This window comes from Rousettus aegyptiacus, unplaced genomic scaffold (assembly GCF_014176215.1).
Source record: "Rousettus aegyptiacus isolate mRouAeg1 unplaced genomic scaffold, mRouAeg1.p scaffold_m13_p_11, whole genome shotgun sequence".
NCBI lineage: Eukaryota > Metazoa > Chordata > Mammalia > Chiroptera > Pteropodidae > Rousettus > Rousettus aegyptiacus.
The window spans coordinates 56,832,093-56,858,790 of NW_023416286.1; the positions used below are offsets into that span (position 1 = coordinate 56,832,093).

At 33.8% G+C, this 26,698-nt stretch overlaps 1 protein-coding gene across 5 annotated transcripts in view; it reads right to left on the reverse strand.

Annotated features, from left to right (window-relative positions):
• Positions 1-26,698, reverse strand: part of PCCA (propionyl-CoA carboxylase subunit alpha) — a 321,747-nt gene that overhangs the window by 175,862 nt on the left and 119,187 nt on the right. For all 5 annotated transcript variants that reach the window (XM_016123140.2, XM_016123141.2, XM_016123139.2 and 2 more), the window contains 4 exons: positions 22,425-22,503; positions 16,413-16,515; positions 9,589-9,683; positions 5,645-5,795 (listed from right to left, as the gene is read on the reverse strand). In XM_016123140.2, the coding sequence (XP_015978626.2) occupies positions 5,645-5,795; positions 9,589-9,683; positions 16,413-16,515; positions 22,425-22,503 (428 nt within the window). The remainder of the gene's footprint in view (positions 1-5,644; positions 5,796-9,588; positions 9,684-16,412; positions 16,516-22,424; positions 22,504-26,698) is intronic.

Here is a 26,698-nt window from a genome sequence, read left to right on the forward strand (position 1 = left end):
TTGCCCTCAGGATATTATAAGCTATTATTCTCATCATGACACAATAAAGTCTCCATTTTAATCAAAAACATGATTTCCCACCTAATTATCTAATTAGATAATTTCGTTATAAAGACATTTTTAATCAAAATTAAATTAATCTCCAAAAGGCAAAATTCTGTCACTTCTAATCATATTCACAATAGAGAACAGGCTAAAAAAATGATTTTAAAAGAAGTATCTTAAGTTTTAAGCAACAACTACTGAGTTAATAACCACATAAACTCTATAAATATTTATGATATTACTCAAAATGCACCTTGATACATAATTTCTACTGTAGTAAACAAAAATCAGTCCCATTATTTGATAGTTTTAATTTATTATAACTATAGGGTCATATTTTTCTTTTTTGCACATAACTTATATATCAAACTTTGGTGACCATATTCATTTGAAAATAGTGAACTGGTACTGGACCTTCACTCTAAACTCCTTCCACGGTACTTTCTTAAACTACAGAAGAAAGAAAGTTAAAAAACCTATTCCCACGCTCCCTTCCAACTGAAGTTCTCAATGCTACTGGATGAGGTTCTGAATGTGTCAATTAAACTCATATGTTTGAGATTTGGGAAAAGTAGGGCAGCAGTGAAGCATAAGGCATCGTTCTGTGGGTTTCCCATTGTCAAGAATGAGTGTGACCGCAGGAGTTTTCTGAAACAGTATCCCCGCATCCACCTACTGGAGTTTGTTCTGGAGGGTGGGTGTTGAGACTCAGGGCACATGTTTATCCAATCTACAGGCATAATGTATCTCTAAATCTATCTCCTTGGGACCTGTGCTCACGATTGATTGGGCCTAGGTAGCAGCTGGCAGACAGATCTTTTTTAAAAATATATCAAAGAGTTAAGAATATAGGAGGGAATTATCAGCCAAAATCCAAAACTGAAAACAAAAAGACAGAAGTCTAACACATCACATCATTTTGGCCTAAAGCCATTTGACATTCCAGGAAAAAATAACCATGAATCTAAGCTATACTTCTGGTGGCATTGTGACATTAAAAGTACAACCACAAAGACCAGGATCACTAAAAGAAAAGGACGATGATGAACCAGCCCCACTTTAAGTGGAGGCCATGAAGAAATACAACCTCAAGATAAGAATGAACTGGAATAAAATCAACCATCCTCTAGAACAGCAACTAGACTTTGTATGTCCTCGGGAGTCCATGGAACCTCACACTTTGACTTGCATTACTGTAGTCAGAAATCACAACCATTCACAGGCACATGACAGAAAGATTGAAAAATCTCTATACAAAAGAATTATCACTCTAGAGTTCAATTTATTAATAAGAACAATTTCTAAAATAATATGTATAAAGATAAGAAGGCATACAAGGAAGCAGACATCACAACCAAGAAGCAGCATAGACAAAAGATACCACAGAAGTCATAAGGCTCCAGATATTGAAATGATCGGATTCACACTACAAAACAAATAAGTTAATTATGTTCAAAGAAAGGAATGCCAAACTTAAAAGTTAGTTAGGAGATAAGTTTTGAGTCATATTTTTTAAAGAACCAAATAGAAATTCCAAAAATATAAATAAATAATACTAGGAACTAAATGGGTTATTAAATACAGCTCAAGAAATAGTAAGAAAGATAGGTCAGAAGATGTCCAAAAAGGCTGAAAAATATCAAAGAGAGGGTAAAAACATCAATGGTACACTAAGATATTCTAACATAAAAGTTTTTTATATATAAATAACTGGAAATCCAGAAGAAAGGGAAAGAGATTTATCAGAAATGATAATGATGGAGAATTTTCAAAAAATGTTGCAAGGCACTAATCCATAGACTCAAAAATTCAATGAATTCCAAATATATATGTACATTAATCAGAAAAAAAAAACTGAAGTAAATCTGAGGGAAAAAAGATAAATTCCTAAAAGGTTTTTAAAAAGTAATTATCCCCAAATAGGCAGAAAATGGAATGAGAGCTGAAGTCTCAACAGAAATAACCAGAGACACAGAAATAATATCTGCAATGAGTTGAAAAAAATACTGGTCAAACTAAGAATTCTCAGACTCAAAACACCTTTCATGAGTAAAGGACAAAATAAAGTCATTGGCTGTCAACAAAGAGTTCACCACAAATAAACCAGTAAAATAAGAAACATACTGGTCTCTGCCCCTGGTTCCTGACACAACACTCCTAAATCCCTCATAATATCTTAAGTGAAAAGAACACCTTTTGTTCTAATGAGATGATTCCTGATGGGCTCCTGAATGGACACTGGTCTGTGAAAAGCTCAAGCCAAGATTAAAATCTTGAAACTTTCAGTCCCATCCCCCTCCTCTGGAGAAGGAAAAGGGCTGGAAAATGAGTTAATAATTGATTATGCCTACGTGATGAAGCTTCCATAAAAATATCTAAAGTATGAGATTCAGAGAGGTTCCAGGTTGGCAAACATACCCATGTGCCAGGAGGGTGGCATGCTCCAATTCGACGGGAACAGAAGCTCCTGTGCTTGAGACCCTTCTGGACCTTGCCCTATGTATCTCATCTGGCTGCTCACCTGTACCCTTCATCATAGCCTTTGTTATATAATAAGCTAGTAAATGTAAATAAATAAGTCCCTGGGTTCTGTAAGGTGTTCTAACAAATTATCAAATCTGAGGAGGGAGTCCTAGAAACCCCAATTTACAACCAGTCCATCAGAAGTGTAGGTGACAACTTGGAACTTGTTACTGGCACCTTCAGTCTTGTGTGACTGAGCCCCTGCGGGATCTGATGCTAACTCCAGGTAGATTCAACTGAACTGTAGGCCACTTAGCTAGTCTCAGAATTGGTGAATACAGGAAAATATCCATATATTTAGTGGCCATAACTGTGACTGTGGTAGTAGTAGAAATTAAAGAAAAAACAGTGTTTTCCTTACAAAACATGTAAATTTCTTTTAGAAATTTCCAGAAATAATTTAAGAGAAAAGGAAAGGGTAAATATGTGAGTATAACTAAATAAATGACGGCTGTTTAATAAATGTCCTATGAGAGATAACTGCACATTAAGTTGGGAGAGCATAAAAAGATAAAACTCCTCCTAGGTCCTCATACAGTGTGATGGGCAGGTGAAGGGTACGGACTGATGCTAGACTTTTATGAGTTAAGTAAGTATGCTGTAATGTGTGTATATATGTTCTACCAAAAGATTAGAAGTGTATATAACACCCAAACTAATACAGGTGTAAAATTATATGATAGCTACTGCAAAAGCAAACAAAAAAAGAAAAACTACAGAGTTAAAACAAAAAAATACTGCATTTTAAAAGACTCTAATTTAAACCCAAATATATCACAGTTTACATTAACTTCCTATAGTGTGAATGGTCTGAGTACAAAACAAAGCTAAAAAATTATACACTGTTTATAGAGACGCAGGTAAAATGTCTGAATGCAGACAGGTAGAGAGCAAAAGGATGAAAAAAGATATACCATGTAGAATATAACTACTGGGGAAGAGGCTGAAAACTATTTTGGGTTCCAACTATCGGGTGCCTCCCCACCACCAGGGAAGGAGCAGGACGGCAAAGATAAATATGCCGCTAAAGATCCAAGAACACGAGGACTGAGTAAGACCAAGGCTGAAAGAGAATAAGGGAAAACACCCTTCCTGCAACCACCAGCAGGCTAACAAGGGTTCAGTAACAAGAGGAGTGCCCTCTAAGAGGCCAGAGCATGAGACAGACATATCTTCTAAAACACAAGATCAGAGGAAAATCCTAAAACCAAGGGTAGACTAGAAACCATCTGCAACCCAGTGGTACATGAAGGATAAGCACAGCAATAAAAGAAAACTTAACCCCTACTCAGCTCCTGCCTGGAGTGACTCAACTCCACCTCCACCCACAACGAAGGCCAAAGGGAAGAAAAGCTGATTCCACTTCCAGGCATAAGTACCATTTACTGCTCTCTCTACTGTCCTACACCTCTGGGCTATCAGCCCCCAACTCTCAGCCCTAGGGAACCACTAAGCTATTTTTCATCACTACAGACCACATTGTTTATCTTTAAACCGTTTTACTGTTAAATATAACATACAAAGAGAAAAGTGTATATAACATGTATGTACGGCTTAATGTATTCTTGACATATGTGCTTTATCGATTATGTACTGCATTAAATAGTCTCTTGAAAACGCATGTCCGCTCAGAACCTCTGACTACAACCTTTTTGGAAATAGGATCTTGGCAGATGCAATCAGGTTATAAGGACACCACTGACTGGTGTCCTTATAAAAAGACGGAAATTTAGACATAGAGAAACACAGGAAGAGAGAATGCCATGTGATGACTGAGGTAGATATTGGAGTTATGCTGCCAATAAGGTATGTAGGCAGGTACCAAATGTTCGGAGAGATGCAGAGAACAGATTCTCCCTCAGAAATCCCAAGAAGAAACCGAGACTGACAATACCTTGATTTCAGAGTTCTGGACTCCTGAAATGTGAGTGAACACGGTTCTGTAAACCACCCAGTTTGTGATAATTTGTTACAGCAGCCCTAGTAAATTAATACAAATCACGTAAAACTACAAACTAAACATCCAGAGAAATAAAACAGATAGTAACATTTTCTTCAAAAGAGTATCTTACGGGAGTTACATAAAACAACAGGGTTGAATCTCTAAGCATAATGTTGAGAAAAGAAGCCAGGTACAAAAAATTATATACAATCCCACTAAGTTAAAAAAAAAAAAAAAAGGCAAAATTATACTGCTTGTGTGTATAAATTTCAAAGGAAGAACTGTACAGAAATGCAAGGAGGTATTTGGAATTCAGTCAGAATAGTAAACAGATTCAGGGAAGATGGAAAAGGAATGGCTGAGAAGGAGAGAAGTTGGAGGGCAGGGGTCAAAGTATTGGCATTTTGGTACTTCTAGACCCAGCTGAAGCTTATACAGGTATTAGCTTTATAATAATTTGTTTGACTATGTTTATGTTCTATGTACTTTTCTCTATGTTATTCATAGTTTACAATTTAAATTTTTTTAAAAAGGGAAGAATGAAGAAAATAAAGCCACCAGTTAGTAATAGCATCAATACCTTACTGAGACCTTGATAGGAACTAAGGAAATATGTCCCTAAAGTCAACAGTTGTAGGGGCAGCCATTTGATTTCTCAACCTTGAAACTAGCAGAGGTGGCTGTTCTTCTGTAAGCCAGGTTGGTGGTATTGTTCTAAGAGTCATTCCTGGAAGCTTGCTCTAGATACCTTTCCTTCCTTGATCCCTTCCAAGGGGATCAGTTGTAAGCACTTAATCCCTTTCTGTTTATCATATCTACAGTAGTACCTCTTAACAGTACATGAACCCTAACTAATGGGGTTCATCAAGAGAGGTTCAAAAAAAAAACCAAGAGGGATTTCCTATACAAAGTATTAACAGTAATGAAGCAGAAGGGCTAGATACTGACCATCAAATTAACCTGATATTTATCTCTCATTCTGAACAGATAGATGTCTTACCACAAGCACAAAAACCAAATCTTTATGTAAAACTTTATAAAGTTGATTTTTAACTTTTATAAAACAAAAAAGGTGTGGGTGAGGAAAATTAAAGTATAGAGGTATGGAGAGGAATAAAAAACAGTTTTTGTTACCTGGAGTCTTGTATTCATTTCCAAGAAATAAAAATTCTTCTTGGAGTCTACAAGGAATTCTACAGTTCCAGCAGAAGAATACTTCACTGCTTTGGCAAGAGCTACAGCTTGTTCTCCCATTGCTCTTCGAGTCTCAGAATCCAGAAAAACGCTACAAACACAGAAAGAGTAGTCTACTTTTTCAACAAAAATCAAATTATTTTTTGTGATCATATGTATCAATTTAAGATTTCATATGATATGCTTTACATATGCTTATAATACATGTTTATTGTGTTATTGAGCACAACATGTTTAAATAAATCAACTTTGGATTTTTATAAAGCATTTGAACTTTTCATATTATATTGTAACTTCAATTGGATTATAAAATATACCACTATTTCAGCTCGGTAGCTTCAATTAGTAAAATTTAACATGTATAATCAGAATCATTTCAAGCTAAAATTAGAAGAAAAATAAATTCTTGGACACTAACATACAATTGATCCTCATTACACATGGATTCTATATGTGGACTTTTGCCTATTTGCTAAAATTTATTTGGAACCCCCAAAATTAATACTTGTAGCACTTTGTTGTCACTCATAAACAAGCTGAGAGCAGCAAAACATTGAAGACCCTAATATGTGTGTTCTCAACTGTGGTCAAACAAGGCGACATTCTTCCTTCTTGTTTCAGATCTCCTACTGTAACAACTGTTCTTTTCACAGTTTAGCCATGTTTTTCTCATGGGGGGAGGGAGTGATTTTGCTATTTAAAATGGCCCAAGTGTTGTGCTGACTTCAGTCTGGTGTTCCTAAGCACAAGAGGCTGTGATGTGCCTTATGGAGAAAACTTGTACGATAGATGAGCTTCCTTCAGACATGCGTTATAGCACTGCTGGCCAGGACTGTGAGTTCACTGCTCATGAATCAACAATAAAATAAGGTGTCTCTCAACAGAAACACACATAAAACAAGGTCATGTATTGATTACTTGGTGAAAATGTTCTAATCAGAGGCTCGAAGGAACCTAACTCTGTATTTTCCCTAAGAGCAAAACTTCAGTATTCACTGAGTGTTTACAATGACTTTATAGAACATAACTACCACAAATGACAAGAATGGACCATACATAGTAAAAATCCTCAAAACTTTTGTTTGGCAATATGAAAATCACCTTCCAGCAGGCCAGTAAAGCTGAAATCCTTCCAATAAACCCTGAAAAAAGTATTACCAAATAATTTTTGCATTTTCGCATTTCGCTTCTATGCAAAATAGGCTCTGAGAAACAAAACGTTGACTACTTTTCTATTTGTGGATTATAACTATTCTCAGATGAGTAAGATTAAGATAACATTTTATAAAATTTTTATTCTGGAAAGTATAATGAACTTGCATGTACCTGTTTCCCACCTGTAATAACTCCTGCTATATACCTCTCTTGCTTTACCTACGCTGCATGTCCACTTTTCCACCAGGTCAACCTATTTTTCTTTTTAGCAAATCCCAAATTAGGTATTATTTCATCCATGAAAACTTCCATACGTGTTTCTATGAGATAAGTACTCTTTTGTAACATAATCACACTTTAAAAACTAATAACTCCTTAATAGCATTTAATATCCAGTCAGTATTTAAATTTCCCTGATTCTCTCATAAATATATTTTACAGCAAATTTCTTTAAGTCAGGGTCCACATAAGGCCAGCCACTACATTTGACTGGTTTTCGCATTTTTAAGATTCTTTTACCGTGTAATGCGCTATTCCTTTTTTCCTTTTTTTTTTTTTTTTATCTTTCTTTTCTTAGCTAAAATCTGCTTATCTTCCTGTTTCATTCTTCATACTTTGGGTTTGGCTGCATGCACCCCTACAATGTCTTCTAACATTCATATATTCTATTTCATATAAACTTCTGGTTAGATCTAGAGCCTTGAATAGATTCAAGTTGGATAGGTGGGGGAGGGGTTTAAAGAATACTTCACAGGTGGTAAGTATGCTTCCTACCCTTTCCCTTTTGGTGATGTTAGGATTAATCATTGGATTCAGGCATTATGAATCTTACATTTGCCTATTATATATAATAGTTTTGCATTAACCTAACAGGTATAGGTATAGATGACACTTTAGCAGTAACTGGCTGACAAAATTAGTGCAACCTAAAGAAAGAAACCCAACTAAAGAATAACATAACATTGGAAGAATCTCGAGTACAGTTGAGTAATCAAGTACATTTAAGAATCTCAAGTGCATTTTTGCCCGGTCTGGTCTCATCTTTTCTCTTATCATAAGCCCTGCTAGTGATACCCAGAGCCATAAGCAACCTCACCATTGCACTCTAAGCACAGGGTTAAATTCTTATTCTAGGAACTGAAAACTACACGCTCCATTTATCTTCATATTTCACAGTACACAAATACATATCATCATTAATGATCAGTTCTAGCTTTTTTTTAATCCCACTGCTATAAATTCTTTTTTTCTTTAAATAGATGAGATGCTCATATTTAAAATAAAAAAATTTTAAAAACCTTACATTTCTAGGGAAAGAGAGAGAAAGGAAATAAAAATCGTAACTCAAGGCTTACAATCTATGAAAGATTTTTATTATAGGTAAGGCCTGAGTTTGAATAAAAAGAGAAAGTTAATTATACTGGAAGTAATGCAATGGAAAACACAAAATTGCAAAATAAAAGTATCGAAGACCATTGTTTTTCTACCAGAATCCATTGTCCCTTTCTTCCATTTAAGCTCATAGTTACTTAAGGAAAAAAAGACATTTCCCAGCCTCTCTAGCAAAGTGACTAACTTCAGATCACTGCCAAGTCATCAACACAGGCAGGTTCTAGGAAACTTCCTAGACTCCGTAAAGCATCTTTTTTGCCTTTTCTTCCTCATTACTTCTGACATCCTGTTTCTGGGCCATGAGGAGCTAGGTGGCCATACCCCATGTAGGCTGCAGTGAACTGTTCTTCACAGAATGGTGGCTGGTTTTTAAGCATAGTGTCCCAAGAGACAGGAAGTAGAAGCTGGCAGTCTCATTAGGCCTGGGCACAGGACAGCTTTGGGTAGTCTACTGGTCAAGCAGTCACAGAGCACAGAATCAGAGGAGGGAACATAGATCTCTCTCTCAATTCCCCCAAGAGAGAGGTGACAAATGATTTGGGGACCATATTTTAAAACCACTACAGCATACGATGTTTTTAAAACTAATATAAAGTAGAATCTGATTTTTACCATTACTCTGTGATTAATGTATTAATATCCACATCTACTCTTTTCAGAAACTATATACTCATTATATCAAGGTACACTGGCTATGTGATTAAAGCTACAATGGGCTATATTCCTTAGAGCCTGGTTACTAAAAAAAAAACCAAACAAACAAACAAACAAAAACCAATGTACATTCAATTGGGGATTTTTAAGAACGAGAAAACCAGAATACAAATACCAACCCAGCATCAATTTAGAAATAAAGTTTCATGAAACTGCTATACCAAACACATGAAAGGTTACTTAGAGAAGTATCCAAAGTAGTTCTGATAAATCAAGGAATTTCTAAGAACTATGCCCCAGAAGCCTTTTCATGGTAGGATAAATTCAGGAAATTCAGAATCAACTTTATGAAAACACCACCAATAGGAGAGCCTAGAAGGCATGTATCCCAGAAATTCCACATGCCCAGAAACATCCATAGGGTCTGTATTACCTAGAAGCCTATGGGAGTCATAGCAGGTTATCCACCCAACTTTTTCTTCTAATAAAACCCCTACTTTTTTTTCAAGTATTCTCTTGTTTTTATGCATTAAAATACCAAGGAAGATCAAGTGGCAAATTCTTAATTATAAAAACATACATTAATATATTATACCATGACTGTTAAAGCAATTTTAGCCAATAAAATGTAAAAGGAATATAAAAACAGATTATAATAAATTTTCATTGGAAGAAACTCTTACCTTGGTGCTTCCTCCACCACTTTCTGATTTCTTCGCTGAACTGAACACTCTCTTTCATTGAGCCACAAAACATTCCCATGTTTATCACCTAAAACCTGAAAGAGCAATAACCATTTGAAAAACTATATAGCCATACCCATACAGCTTGTGGCCAATTAACATTTTCTCCATGCAACACCCCTTGGTTTTTAAAACTCAAACCTCATAGAACATATATGTTCCTCTTTTGGTTGATGCTAATGGAGGAAAACTTTATATTTCAAACCCCTAAACTCAAAGCATTTTTATCAAAAAGACTTGAGGAAAAATTTTCATGTTTCATTTTGAATACACTGGGGAAAATATCAGCATCGATTGTACAAATTTCATGGAGGACACTGAGTGTCAGTAAAAAGGATATATGTTCTAAATGTTTCAGGATTAAGGAGTAGATACTTATTACTGAATATATTAAGTTCACAGAGGTAAAAGCTGTTCTAGAAACTAAAAAACTAGGCATTAATTTTAGCTCCAAACAGCTACACAACCTCCCTGGGTAAGTCATCCTGTTTCCTCATGCATTATCAATGGCATATAATATAACCTTAATATTTTATATGGATACTGAAAAAAACTTTAAAAAGATCACTATTATGATAAATTGTAAAATAGTTAATATATGACTGTAAAGTTAATTTCTAGAATTAAATATTTACTTATTTGAACTTCAAGAATGATTCCAAACAAAGAAAAACATTACAGTAATGAAATATCAATAGGTGGAATTTTATTTCTATGACTCTTAAAGATGGCTGCATGAAGTACTACTAAAAATATTTCAATATCTTTTTTTATTCTAGTTGACAAGGAAATGAAAGTAGACTTAGACCTTAAGAAATAATGCCATAACCAATATTAGATTCGTATATAGAATCGAGAGTTTGTTTTTCTCTAAACTGTATGTTTTTCTCTAAGTCGTTCTTTTTTCTGTTGTCATTTACTAGATTGTCAATAAAACTAATGTGACAATTACTTATTCCATTAAATAAATGAAGAGACTAGTAAACAGACAACACTGTAATAAAAAGTGCTCATAAGGAAAGTTAATCTTTAAATGCATCATGAGTTTTTAAAAAACCTAATACAGCCTTTTACGAATATACTTGTACTTAATATGGAAAAATCTCTCAAATATACTGCTTACTAAAAAAAGCTTCATTGTAATATACTGTTCCACATAATGCAAAGACCTTTAGCATCCCTGGATCCAGCCCACAAAATGTCAGTAGTATTCTAGTTGATGGTGCCATTTGAACTGCTTGTGCATAGTTCCAGCACAAGAAAGGACACAGTATGTAATAGCTCGTGTAAAACATAACAAGTGATATATACTTCACAGACTATGACAGGATATTCAAGACATAGTAACCATAATATAAACCAGGGAACTTGGGAGATAAGGAAGAAAGAAATGCTTCCTTTTCAAAGACTCTTTATTCTGTGCACAAATTACTCAATACAAATTGAAAAAATAAAATTTGAAGAAAATAAATTTTAAAAATTTCAATTGTAGATATGGGAAACATCTTTGTTGCCTATTTAAGCTACTGTAAGACACTTTCATCTACGTTTAAAAATATCACCTAGGCTAAATGCCATGGCTAATTAAACTGAAAAGCTGATGTAAATATATTACTTAACATAATTTAACAAACATTTATTGAGTATTAGTAATGTGAAAGGCACTGGCCTCATTGCTGGGGACAGCAAATGAATAAGAACTAGTCTCTGACGTCAAGAACTTCTTGGTCTCTTATCCCCCTTTGTAGGGTGTACAAATGTCAAATCACTATGTTGTACACCTGAAACTAATATAATATTGCATGCCAACTATAATTTTAAAAAAAATTAAATAACTTATAGATCTATTAGAAAAGTCAGACAAGTAAAGGAAAAATAACATAAGTAGTCATCTAGTAGCAAATAAGTGCTAGATGAGGAATATAGAAAACGGGGAAATTAATTCTGTCCCTAGGAATTACAGAAATTACAGGAAATACAGAAAGAGTACCCCAAATACTTCCCTTAAATTACAGACTTAAATTATCAAACAGCCTAGTCAATACCTACACTTTGATATCTAATGGCATCTCAACATCATTGATTTGTCCAGCATTGTAAAATGATTTCTTCCCTACAACATGCACCTCCACAGTCTTTCCCATCTCAGTAAAAGACTCAGTAAAATCCCGTTCTAATTCCAGGCCAAAACCGTAAAGATATCTTTGATGATTTATATTTTTCTTACATGTCACATCCAATCTTTTAGAAAATCTGGTCTACCTTCACAAAATATCCAGAATTCAATCATATCTAACGACCTTGACTACCAATGCCTTGGCCCAAGCTGCCACCATCTCTCACCAGAATTACAAGAAACTCTTAAGAAATCCCTCAGCTTCAATTACTGGTTTTCAATTGTTAAGAACCAGTGAACACTGTGTGCCTCTCTTTTACTGCCTTGTTCAATGTGGGTATTTACCACAGTGCCATATCCTTTTCTCGTCGTTGTATGAGTGGGTATCACAGACTGTCTTTATATTCACAGGCCTTCCCACCAGAAGAACTGCTTTTGAGAGACCACACACAAGAATTCTCAACCAGACCTGGACCAAGTCTATAGACGAGATCCTGGTCTTGGAAGAAAGGTTGGTATATTCTGCTAAGAAAGGGCATGATCACTGAAAGTGAGAGAATGGGCTATGGTAGCTAATATCCAAAGATGGCCCCCAGTACAAGACAAATCACAGTATTCACACCCTTGCATAATCCAATATGGCAATGACTCTAGGCTAGCCGGAGTAACTTGCGAAATGTCACAAAAATTATTCTGTGCCTGTCTAAGCCTGAACCTTAAAAAGGCAGGACAGCTCTTTCAAGCAGTTCTGACGACCAATGTACGAAGTCTGGATATCCATATAGAAATGCCACATGGAGTAGCCATGGAGAAGTGCCCCCAAGACTACACAGAAGAAAGAGAGGCCCAACTGCCCCAGAGTCTCATCTAAGCTCATCTTTAAGTTGACCTTCCAATGCACTTGATGTTTGATGTTTCAAATGAGTCAAAGCCCTAACATGACTACTGCCCCAGTGTACAGACACCACATGAAGCAAAAGACATGCCCAGCTGAATCCAATCAACCCTCAGAATGATGAGAAATAATTAAATGTTGTGCTGTTTTTCACTTTGGCAAAACATGCATAACATATAATTTACAATTATAACCATTTTTAAATGCACAGTTCAGTGGCATTAAGTACAACCTTAAATGTTGTTTCAGATCATTGCATTTTCTGGTGGTTTGTCTTTGAGCAACGGATAACCAAAATATATAAAATAAACAAGTGGACTTAAAAGGACACTAAATACAAGGTTAATATGTGAAACCAAATTATATTTCTATATACAAGCAACAATCAATAAGTAAATGAAATTTAGAAAAAATATTTATAATAGTATCAAAATTATCAAATATCCAGGAATAAATCTAATGAAAGATAAACTTGTATACCCAAAACTGCAAAAGAGTGCTGAAATTAAAGAAGATCTAAATAAATAGATATTCTAGTCCACAGATTAGAAAACTCAATACTGTTAAGATGTCAATTGTCCCCAAAATAATCTCTAACTGCAACACAATCCAAATCCTATCAGGTGTGTGCTGGACGGCAGGGGGATGGGAGGGTTGTGATGGGTACAGGGAATGGACAGATTGACCAATAAAGTCTAAAATTTCCTTGTAAACACAAAGTACTTAAAAAGAGTCAAAACTGGGAGAGGCAGATGGGACAAAAGGGGTCAAAATATGGTGACAGAAAGAAATCTAACTGTGAGAGGTTAACACACAATGCAATATATATATATATATAAGGCATATATATATATATATGCCTTACCATTGAATTATATACTTGAAACTTATTGGATTTTGTTAACCAATGTCACTATAATAAAAAATAATAATAATAAAAGTGCATTTGAAAGTAAAAGTAAATAAATAAATAAATGTGATTATATATTCTGGATAGCAATCTTTGATGATAAATGATACAAATAGATTTTTAAAAAGAGTCAAAATTATCTGAAGAAAAACAATAAATTTAGAGCACTTACAGTACCAGATTTCTAGACTTAGGATAAAACCAAAATAATTAAGACAGTGACCAAATGTCACTTAATTTATAACAAATGGTCACCACAATAAATGATGCTTGAGAAGCTGGATATCGGAATTGAAAAAAATTTACTTTGACTCCACCTCACACAAAATCCCCCTCCCCAAGTAAGAATATTCAAGGAGAATAATAGAAATAAATACCACGACAAAAACAATAAAGTTTCTTTCTTACATATGCAAAGTGGACTTAAACTGGACTTCGATAAAATTAAAAACTTCTATTCCTCAAGACATTATTAATAAAGCAAATAGGCAAGCTACAGATGGGGAGACATCTGGCAAAGGTCTCATAAAATGGGTATATAACTCTGACAACTCACTTTTTTTTTAAATCTCATTTGTAAAAGAGAGGCAAGGCAAGGATGAGACTTGAGCAGTCACTTTACAAAATAAGATATCCAGGTCATCAATAAAGTTATAAAAAGGTGCTCGACATCAATAGCCATCACAGAGACACAAACCAAAACATAGATACTGTTGCATGCCTGCAAAAATGGCTAAATATTTAAAACACTGAAAATACCAAATGTTGGAAAATATGGCAGCAATGGTAATGTCCATATATTGCTGGAAGGAGTATACATTAGGACAACCACAGTACCTACTAGAACTAGACATAGCCTTACCGTGTAACCCAACATCTCCTCTCAGTAGGTCTGAAAGAATGTATAGGTCCATAAAATGACAGAAGTTTATTCGCAATATCAAAAAACAAAACAACCCAAGAACCACCAAGAAAATGGATAAATTGTGAGTTATTCAAACAACAGAACACCATAGAGCAATTTTTAACACATTGCCTGTTTAGAAAAATAAGTGCAGCTTGCTGCTAGTGTTAATTTAATTTTACATAAACACACTCTTTAAGGCTGAAGAAAATCTTGTTTTCAATGTAAAAATGAAACATAAAAACTGTTCTTGGAGTTATGTCTAAATAGAACTTGTCTCTAACCCTAATGTAACAGAAATGTATACATAAATCGGATTTATCAGCTGAATCTTTGGCCAACAACTGTTCGAGAACAATGTTAATATCACATGTAGGAATGTTACGTTTTCTAGGATTTGACATTTTCAGCAATCGAGAATTACTATAATTTGTAAATGGAAATACCACTACTAAAAACAGAATGCTATAAATAGAACGATGTCATTTGTTTCTGAAGACTCTCGATATACTAGAGAGATGTGAAAATAATAATAAAAGGGAGCTATTTCATGGCAAACCTTGAGGGTAAGGTTAGGACGGTTATCCACGAGTTATTTTGGGGTAAACGCTGCAGCTGCAAGCACTGCAGGGGAGTATTCTCAGAGTGGATGGGTTAAAAGTGAATGATAACACATCGTCTCAAGGAGAGATCTCAAATATATGATGGTGTGTGAAAGAAACCAGGCATGACCAAGTATGTATTGCATGATTCCATTTATATGAAGTTTAAGAACAAACAAAAATAATCTATGGTATTAGATGTCATAATAGCAGTTACTTTTGGTGGCCAAGAAGAAGGACTGGGAAGTGGTATGAAGGAATCTTTTGAGGTAAAGAAATGTTCCATATATAAATCTGGATGGTTGTTACACAGATATACGTGTATATAAAACTTTTTATTGAATTGCATATATAAGATCTGTGGACTTTACTGTAAATGTGTGATATTTCAATATAGAATATCTAAACACAAAACATGCTAGCCTCAGAAAGAAATACATCATGTTTAATGTTTTAAAAAAACAAACTATATAAGTTTGCAAATTTTTCCCACTCTGGAAAATTTGAAGATCTATATGAATAATTTCTACCTATAAATAATATCCATGTAAGATGATTATTAAACACAATGACAGAATCTAGGACTTTGTGATACTAATATATTATGTCCCATCAGAAGGGACAAGGGCAGCAAATAATCTTCCACTTAATTTGCTGATTCTCTATCCACAAAGATACACTTAAATTTCAATATGAATTCTAATATGATATTTAATCAATTTAATTATTACACATCAATTGATAGCCATAATGTGTAATATTAGCACAAAAGCCTTTCTGATAGAAAAATGAAAACTTCAGCAAATTGTCTTCTTATTCTTCTATGTTTTATTTCAGAAACCTATTTAATTTTGCTGAAATCTATACCTCTACAACCATTTTAACAGATGGATTAAAATTTTAATCTGAGTAAAAGACATGATTTCTTCATCTCTATACAACCAGCTCCTAGCAGAATGCCTGTCACAGTGAATCACACAGACATCTGGTGAACTGAAGTAATACAAGAGACACTTTTCTTTTAAAAATGCCCCCAAATAGTCCAATCTCAAGAGACTGAATGATTCTCTTAGCCTGGCCAGACATCTTGGGACAGCTTCTTTCTGGAGCTGGGCTTTTGTATCGTCTCCCATCCCATTAAAAATTCCGGCACTTTGACAGAAAGTATACCAGATTCCAAAGGTAGGTGGTTAATTTATGTACATTCTGTATTTTGTAATTAGTCAAGCATATCAGAAAAACTCACAATCATTCTAGATAGAAGAAAGAATATGATTTTGATAGAAATAAATATTATTTTAACATCATAATTAGAAAGCATCTTAAAATGTACCAACCTGAATTTCTATATGACGAGGGTTATCAATAAATTTTTCTATTAGTAGCCTATCATCACCAAAACTAGAAGCAGCTTCTTGAGATGAAAATCTAAAACCATCTCTGTAAAGGAGAACAGAACAGTTAAACAAAACAAATACAGTCCTTGATATAAATTAAATATAATTAATGTTTATTCTGAACAAAGCAGAAAGTTATTTCATGTATAAATAAGTTAACTTTAGTTGAACAACAACTGTTCCATTCACTAGCTCTGTGACCTTAGGTGAGTGATTTAACTTCCCTGACCCTAGATTTTATATCTAAACAGGAATACTGACATTTGCTTCACCAACTGTTAAGAATGATATATTTTTAATAAACCATACAAATTATATGAAATTCTTTTTCATCAACCCTAATATACCCTAACTCCACGAATAAAATAAATATAAAAGTACATATTCATTTGACTCAAAAGTCAGAAGATGCACACAAAAATGTAAAGGACTTGGCCAACTACAAAACTGGGGCAAAACTAAAGTAAATATACTCAGTGAGAATGTACATGTTATAGGAGGATCCTCAAGAACATTTCTTGATATTTTAAACAAACACCTTTAAATGCAGCTGCCTCACATACAACCATACAGATCATTATATCTTTTTAAAATTATTCAAAATTAATAATTAAAAGAGAAAGTATAATTTTTTAAAATAAAAATATGAATTTAATTATTACTTTATACATTTTATTCCCAAACTATAAAATTATTAAAATATTGTACTAAATTCACACACAATAAAATGGGCTCAGTTTATTAAAAACTCAAATTTGCTTACCTAAAACTAATTAAGTATATTATTTTCTACTCATTGATATATTCAGAATATAAAATTTCATTCCCTTTACATATAATAGTTTCTTAAACTTCAAATTAAATAACTGTAATGTAGAACATTAAAATTCTCCCAATTTTCTAATATGCAAACACTCCATCTGACAATATCAGAAATACGTCATTTGATTTTTTACTTAAAAATACAGCATTATAGGCAAACTCTGACAAAAAAGATATATTTCAAAACTTATTGCAAAAAAAAAAATCCTGTTTATAAGAGTTCTTTTGGAAAAGATATCAGGTTTTCTTAGTCCTTCATTACTTCCTTGATTTAGGGGAATGGAGTTGAGATGTCAACAAACTAAAAATCACAGAAAAACTATAGCACAATGAATCGCTGCTTTCAATATCATATAACCAACTTTTTATTAGATGGGATATAATGATTCGCAAAGAAAAAACATAGTAATTTACAGTTTGTTTCTGCTATAATGAATGAGAGCTTCCATTTTGCATTTAAATGAAGAACACCAAGACTAAAAAACCAAAGTCACCCAAATAAAGTATCAAGTTTGAAAGCATCCCCAAACATATTATGGAACTCATGGAAAATTGCATTAAGAACATAATTTATTACACTCATTCATTCAATAGACATATACTAATCATGAAACTATGTGCCTGGTGCATACTTAGGTGAAGGAAATACGAAGCTAAAACCGAAATTGCCTTCGCTGCCCTTAAATTCTAGTGGGATACTCCGAAATGTAGACATGATCAATTTTCCATTCATGCCATAACATTCCATTTTAATTTGTACAAGGAAAAGCCAGGAATTATTATGAAAATATATAAGTATACTTTCAACAGCCTTCATCATTCTCACCCTAACAAAATAACAGGATATCCTAATGATTCTAAGAAAAGTCATCGATGCTACTTACTTGAAAATAAACTTAAGAAAGATCTTAAAAGAGGGAGACACTCCTTATGATAAAATAGTAAAGCAATCAATGGCTACCAAGTTTTCCTTCCAAAGAATCTTAAAATTTTCATGGAAAATGCAAAAACAATTTCTTTCTCAAGGACAGAAGGAAAGAGAAAGAAGTAGATGCAGTACAGGATGATATTAAAAGTTCGTGGCTCAAGGAGACGAATGTATGGGTGTTTTCTGGACCATTTCCTAAATTTTTATGTAGTTTTGATTTTTCCAAATAAACAGAGGATACAGAGCAACTTTTTAAAATGAGGAGCATGTATCGTTAAGTTGAATAGTGTGATACTTTTCTTAATCTTAACAAAGTCTCAGAGATGATTTATCAAGTTGAAAAGCAATATTTTTAGATAGAAAATTATGTATTTTTATTAGTTATTTTAACAAATTTTGAATCGATGTGCCGTTTACTGGCCAAGAAGGGGTTAAATTATTTACCAAAAGTTGCATGATATATGAATATAGTGATTTCTGAAAATACTGATTTCTGAAAATACTGAGTTCTAAAGTAAAAAGCATAGGTTAACAGCAGCATTGCCAAGAAACTGGAGAGTAATCCCCACCGTAAAAGAATATTTCACTAAGAGTAGCCCTGGAGCAATGACTGATAAGAAATCTGAGATCCTATGAAGAATAATGAAAAATAAGTGCTGCAGCTTTTGGTGAAATTGCTATGTAAGTGTCATACGTACAAAAGGGGAAAATAAGAAAAAAATTAAAGTTCCTAAAATCCACATCTCATATATCCATTGTTATGTTTAATATCTTTATTACATCATTCTTCCCTACGAAGAGACTGTAGCAGATGGTGTTTTCCAAAGATGGAATGGTCTTTTCCCATTCCACATGCTCTTCTAATAATCTTGCCACTCTCACATGATGAAGCAGAGTCTGGTTCATCTCCTCTTAAATCTGGGAAGAATTTATGCTAACTGGTAATTAACAGAATATGATACAAGGGAACTTGTTTGACTTCTGACACTGGATCATAAAAAGTGATACTGCTTCCACTTGGATTTGAAACACCTGCTCTTGGACCTCTTGTCCCTATGTAAGAAGTCTAAAGCCACAACTCAGTGAGGAATCCCAACCGACTGATCGAGAGGTCCATTGGCACGTGGGAGTGACAAATAAAGCACGAGAAGTTTCAACATCTGAACTTCGAAAGACAAAAGCCAAATAAAATGGATCATGTGGTAAAAATGGGGCTAAGCGTGACTCTTGTGTTTGTGTCCACTCACATGCAGCAACCAGCCAGCCTGACTTCCAGCATTTCATATAGTTAATCAATGCTCTGTAACATAGAAGTAAATTCCCACTATCAAAAGAAATCAGGCCAGGCAAAGAGTGTCAGAGAGAAGCTAAGAACCACCATTCTTCAATTAAGCATTCTTCAATTTTGAATATAAAAGCCTTCAATTTGACCTTAACCTCTCGGATTTTCCCCAAGAAATTTTCAAGGAAAGCTGTGTTGCAGCATATAAAGCAACACCAAGACCAAATAGGGAAAAAGGACAAAGAAATAAGGTAACTTAAACAGTGACTGCAAATCATTATTGTGTACTCTTTATATCCAATCACTCAGCGAATACTGTTACCTCTACTTTCAAAATTAAATTCTTTTCTTATCATCTCCACCATTACACTGATGAAAGCCACCATTCTCACTATTTTTGCATTGATTATTGCAATAGCCTCTCCAGCTGGTTTCTCTGATTCCATAGTTCATGAATCTACTCCTGTCCATTAAGTTTATTTCAAGAAAGCTGAGTGATACTTTTAGAACCCAATCACAAACAAAATTTTGATAACTGGTTAATCTGGATGACACATATATACAAATTCATTATATTCTCCTACTTTTTAGTATGTTCGATATTTTCTTTTTAAAAAAATGTAAATAATGTCAGTTATTTGTTGAAGTTCCATGCTTGTGACTTCTCTACTCAAAACATTCCAATGCTCCCCATCTCACTAAGAATGGCCTACAAATTCCTGCATAATCTGCCCCCATTCTACCCAAACCCCGTGCCCCATCTCCTCTTACTCCTCTCTCCCTCCACTGCTGCCACCTTGTTGTTTCTGGACCCCTCAAGACATGCTCCAGGGTCAAGGCCTCTGCACTTGCTCTCCCCTTGCCTGGATCCTTTCCTCCTTCCTAGAATGTGCCTTCTCGGTAAGGACAACCCTGGCATCCTGTTTAGAATGGGAATTCCCTCTGAATCTCCTTATATCTCTTCCTTTCTTCCTTATATTTTTTATACTACTTATCACCTTCCACAATAATTTATGATTTACTTTGATTTTGCTCATTGTTTGTCTCTTCCTACCAGAATAGGGTTTCTGAATCTTATTTATGCCGTGGAGACCTACTGCAAAATCAGGCAGCACATGAACCTGTTGTAAAAATAAGGCTTAAAGTGTTTTAAAATGAATAAAATGCATAAGATTGCACAGAAAAATATTATACTGAAATACAGGTATCAACACTTTTATTTTTTATTCTAATTTTTATTTTTTCAAAATTTTTTTTAATTTGGGGAACATAATATATGTGGTTCTTTATTAAGAAGCTCCAACAAAACTAATAGTGTAACACAGATACCTATAACTGCAATATGATAATACTATATGTGATTTCCTAAATGGTGAAAAGTTCCACACATACTACTACTATTATATAGTTTGTTGCCTATATTAAAGGAAAATACTAAAATCCAGTTAGATGTTAGAGAAAAATGCACTTTTTCTTCCTCCAGATGAATGAACTGAGCCTGAATTTTATAGGACTGTGAATTCAAAGGTTAAGAACTCCTGATTTAGTATATTAAACAGCATGGAAGAATGAATTATTTTGTTTTGTTTTTGTTCATTGCTGTATTCCTGGAACTTTACTAAAACAGTGTCTGTCACACAGTAGGCTCTCAATAAATACTGCCATCTATGCAACAAGTTTATTCTTGCTGGGTAAGCTAAGATGGGAGAGGAGAATCTGATATGACCTCAATCAATATCTGGTATCAGGGCCACTCTGAGGATGGGACTGGGGTTTAAAGACTTGTATTTGTCATATATCATTACCTCACAACATAAGCCAATTACTTTCTCTAACACTCATCCAAAGAAACAATACTATTCTGGGACAATTTTCTTTCAGCATCAAAACTACTTGTGTTAGTACGCAACACAAGGTCTTCCTACAGGTTTTAAAAGGTAATGTATTACCTCGAGGAGTTTTTTACCTTACTTATTCACTTTAAAACCTAATTTCTGAATTAGGTTTGTACTGGGTGACTTTCACAGCAACTATTTCAGATTTGTCTTTAAGAGATTTTTGGGAGAGGAGAAGAAAGGAAAAGGAAAAAAAGGGTAGAAAGGGAGAAAGTAGAATTAACCATTTGGAAGACCAAATTATTTTTGGGTAGAGAAAGGGCAGGAAAGGTAACATTAATAATTATCGGGTGATTTTTTTTTTTCATTCCCTCCCTTTAAAAAATGACATAAATCCTTGCTGCCAACCCTGAAAATAAAAATATAAATCTCAATTGAGTCCCTAGGCAGTTTTTCAAAAAATTATTTTCTAATTACCACGATATATCGTCAATGCACTGTTTGTTTATTTTTTTTAATTTTTGTTCTAAAAGTTACTTTTAATTTCTGGAACTAAAAATAAATTTAGTGTTCTAAACTTATAATAAAGTGCACTGCAATAAGGACACAGAATTTCAAATTCAAAAGGAAATATATTTCACATTACATAATTGTCAAAGTTGTTCACCACTTTTATAGACAAGCAAAGAAAAGCAATCTGCATACTGAGCAATACATAAACAAATGAAATTATGATTGCTTTTAAATATATTTGGTTCAAGTCTTTTACTACATTCAGAATTATACAGCCAAATGCTAGTACTTTTTACATAAAGAATAGAATAACTAATTTTTTAAATATACAATAAAAACAAAAAGATAATCCTTTGTTAGTTTAAAAAAGTAAAAACCTTTCTATAATAGGATAATCATCAAAATATAAAGATCTTTTCTGCATAATTTCAATATTTTTCCATCTAAAAGAGTAAAAATTAGATGGTTATTGAATTATTCCATTATGCTTTTGGTATCTGTTTACTTGTCAGTTTAATAAAACTCGAGTAACTGCAATTTTCATCAAAAGTATATTTTGGACAGCATCTCACCTGGTCTCTTCATCATCCCAAGCGATTCGCATGCCTTTCCCACCACCACCTGCTGAGGCCTTGATCATGACAGGGTAGCCTAACAGCAGGGAAGAATTAGACAGAAGTTCAGACTTTGATCATTTGGATGCATGAACATGACAACTGACCACATGTTCAATAACACAGAAGACAATAACTAATTTATTTAAAAGTTCCTTTCTCTAGAATCAGGAAAATAACACCAGAATAATAATCTTGTATATATTTTTAAAATGAGCACGTGGTCATTTTAAAAAAAAAATACTATTTGTATCAATAAATATAACATTTTCCCCAGTAATAAAAAAGTTAAAATAAATAAATTATGATAATGAATTCAAAAACTTAAAGTAGGTACAGTATTAACCAACCAAAGATATATAGCATTAAGAAAATACACACTTTCTTAAGATTCCCCAAAACTGCTGTTGGCGTGCAGAACAAATTAAATTCCCTTGTTTCAAAAGTAATGATTTATGGGTACTTGAGGTATTTCTATCTGAAAAATCACAGGAATCCCCTGCAGCTTTTACCAGCAAGAACTGACATGATGGTTTTGGGGAAAGTCAAGCCATAGCTATTATACTATGGTCTGAAGCAGAAGTTCCGGGGTTCACTGATATCAATAGAGATGCTATTGTATTATTTCATTTACTCAACAGAAAATGCCTAGACTAGTAAAGCCCAAAACAAAGAACATTTCCAGGTAAAGTTTTATAAGAGAAGATAAAACCATAAAATAGTTAATTTAATAAATTAGTTATTATAAAGTAAAAATTTTCATAGCCTGAGTCATTTGTAACAACTTATCAAAAAAAAGCTGTAAAGTCCATTTGTTTAGAGGTTTTCTGAAAAACAAAATAGAGATCATGTCTGAGAACACTTGTTTATGATTTTTTCTGAAGAAAGAAGAGGTCACTAGTGAACTCTTAAAGGATTCTTCCTTGTCTGTGATGCTCTACTAGCACTAAACTCTAGCTACGGAATCTTAGGAGAAAAGGGAAGAGAGAGCCAAAGGTCATATACCTTTGACCCCTAAACCACAAAACATCATTCTCAACTTCAGCTTAGTTAAAATGGCACTTGCTTCCTAAATGTTTCATAATTAATTCAATTTTTTAAAATTCTGATGTTGGTTATATTTATGTGGGGTAGCATTTTTAAAAGAATGCTAAGTATAGAGAGAAGAAGAAAAATTAACATACTGTTTCACACTGAGTCTCATAATCTAGGAAGAAAGAGTGAAAGTACCCAAATAGTTCTATTATTGGGAATTCAGAAAAGGGCCATAAGAAGGTAAGACAAAAGGGATTAAGTAACGCATATTCCAGAAAGGCCCATTTATATAAGGCTATGAAGGATGAGCAGGATTTGAACATTTTAGGCAGGAATAGCAGAAACAAAACAGGTAGGGGAGCATACGACAAGTTTAAGAAATGACAATTCAGTTGAAGTATAGAGGATCTGTAGGATAGAGGAAAAGAGAACTTAAAACATAAGCTAAGGGGAGGGAGGAGTGCACTACATACTTTTGCATGCTACAGTTCCTGCATAAGACTGTTAAGAATATTTGTCCCATTCCATGCTGCAGCCTCACATGAATGCCACATAAATTTAAATCAGTAAAGAAAAATTCACCTGTTTTTGAGCAATGAAAAAACAATATATAAAAATTAGAAATGGGAATGCCTAAGAAATCCTTTTTACAACATAAAGTCTTTTTTAAAACAAATGGGTCCATCCACACCTCCCCACAAAAAAAAGTTATCAATTCATCATCAAAAACTATCTAAGTAAATAGGAAACCACAAAATGTATGATACCTACATTCCATATCTCTACTATTTTTAGCTCTCTCTGAGGATTAGGAAATTTGCAGTTATTTTGATTCCAATATTGATATTGATCTCTTAGTTATTCGCTATGGGCCCTGGACTACATAGTGATTTGTGAGATTCAAAACAGGACTGGGAAATTGTCCTTGTTCACAGGGAACTAGATGAGGAAACGAACCACATAAAATAATTTGTCAACTGGAAATGATTTATGTTCAGAAAAGGTGAGAAATTGTTAGGCAATGTATAATATATTATTATGTAATATATAATAAGGCAATCACAATATGGTCCCCCAAAAGGAGGTGATGCAGCATAAGACCTGTATACACATATAACCCAGGAAGGCAAGATTCCCTGACAAAAATCTAACAAGCAAAATACAAAATATTTGGGAAAGAGGGAGAAATTGATAGAAGTTGGTGAGATTACAGTCACGAACTTAGGAACCTAATTTTTGAGATATAACTGAAAATAATCTAAAGGTAAGGTTTTCTACTCAACTTCTTATGCTAAAATAGTCATTATATTTCTATGCTGTCATCATGCCACAGAGAAAGACCTAGTTATCTGAAGAAAAGAGAAATGAATGTTCCATGTAGTTCAGATTAAATAATATCAAAGAAGTCCAGTCCCTCATCCCTACTTTCTTATCATGTCTCTGCAGCTCTGATTAGTGTAAGTCATGGGGTACCAGAAAGTGAAAGAAAAAGCAAACAAAAAGATTCAGTCAAAATTTAACATTCCTGGAAAAATCAGAAATGATCAAGTTGATAGCTATTGCTACCCCTAACTTTACATAGCCTGGATGTGAAATATTCACTAATGTTCTCTTACGTTTTAAAAACATCTATTGGAGTACTTACCTCTGTGTTCAGCTTTGTCTATAATCCCTTTCTTTAATTTCATATTCTTCAGTTGATATATGTTTGAAAAAACAACCTCCCTCATCACAACAAAATTATCCAAGGTGTTTAAAAGGAGACAAATCTCCTGGTATGAAAAGATCGCTTTTTAAAAGCAAAACTCAGGTCCTAGTGCTGTTTGAAATTTTTTCCTCATCTTTACCATTCTCTCAATGGATGCCTATTCCCACTTCCTGACCTCATAGCCCCAGACCCAGAAACGTGTGGGACTTTCCTCCTAACACTCCAACTCCAACATGCAGAAATTCTCTATTCCTTATTTACCTTCTGCATAATGCTTCTAAAAAAAAAAAAAAAAAATCTAAGTACTATGTAAGAAAAAAAAGTGAAATATTTAAGAAAATACAGAAACTTAGTACCAAAATACTACAAGGTTTCTATTTCAACTTTTCTGTACTCAAACCTTTCAGGGAAGGTTTTACTGTAGGACAAGATATCACTCTGGTTTCTGAGTCTAAAGAAACATTTTACCAACTGATAGCACCAAGGTGAGCTACACAAGACATAATAAACAACCTCCTCCTTCGAGCGAAACCTGCTCTTTTCCATGGCAGCCCAACCTGATAACTTAAAGGCTGACAAAACAACATCTTAATGATGCAATAGTCATAAAAGTTATAATAAAGAATTTATATACTTTTTCCACCTATAGGTTCTTGAATTAAAATTTCATGGAATACAATGACTTATGGAGAAGTAAAAGTAAAAAGAAGGAAAAAGTGAAATATTTCTTGGCAAATGTCCTATTCCTAATTTGGTCTTCTTTTTAAAACGAAAAACTTATAATTAATTGCTAGGCCTTTATTTCCTAAAGGAAAGGTTCCTTTTTCAGAGAGTAGGACAGTCCTCTAGATGGACAGAATAAGCTCTCATAATGGGACCCCAGAAAACAAAAGAACCAGAATGAAAAGAACATCCAAGACAGACAGGAAGGAAATTCCCAGATGAAAGTTGTGCATAATAACTACAGGGAAATCAAGTATTATGGATTGTGTTTGTTATATTCCTTTACTCTCCTTTAATGTCGAAGAATTCACTGAGCTTTTGGGTTTGGGTTTTTTCACTGGGTAGGGGGTGGAGAGGAAGGGTCCTGAATAAAAGTGTTATTTTTAAAAAATCCAAGCTGACTGCCATACAGAATATTCTACAATTTGAATTTACTTGGGTGTTTCCTCATTATTAGATTCAGAATTAAAAAAAAAAATGTAAGGCACTACATAGCTGATGTTGTACACTCACATTCTTACATCACATCAGAAAGGGGGGAAAAGTTCATTTGCTTTTTCTCTGATGAAGTTAGGTTTTATTACTTGATTAAGATGGTGTTCATTCAATTTCCTCATAAAAAAAATATATCAACTCCTGTTTGTTATTAGAAAATTATCTGTCTATTGACACTTGGAAATGGTGACTCTTGGAATGGTGACTCTTGGAACCGTAAAACAATATTCCATACAGTGGTAATAATAAACACATAAATACCTGCTTTAAT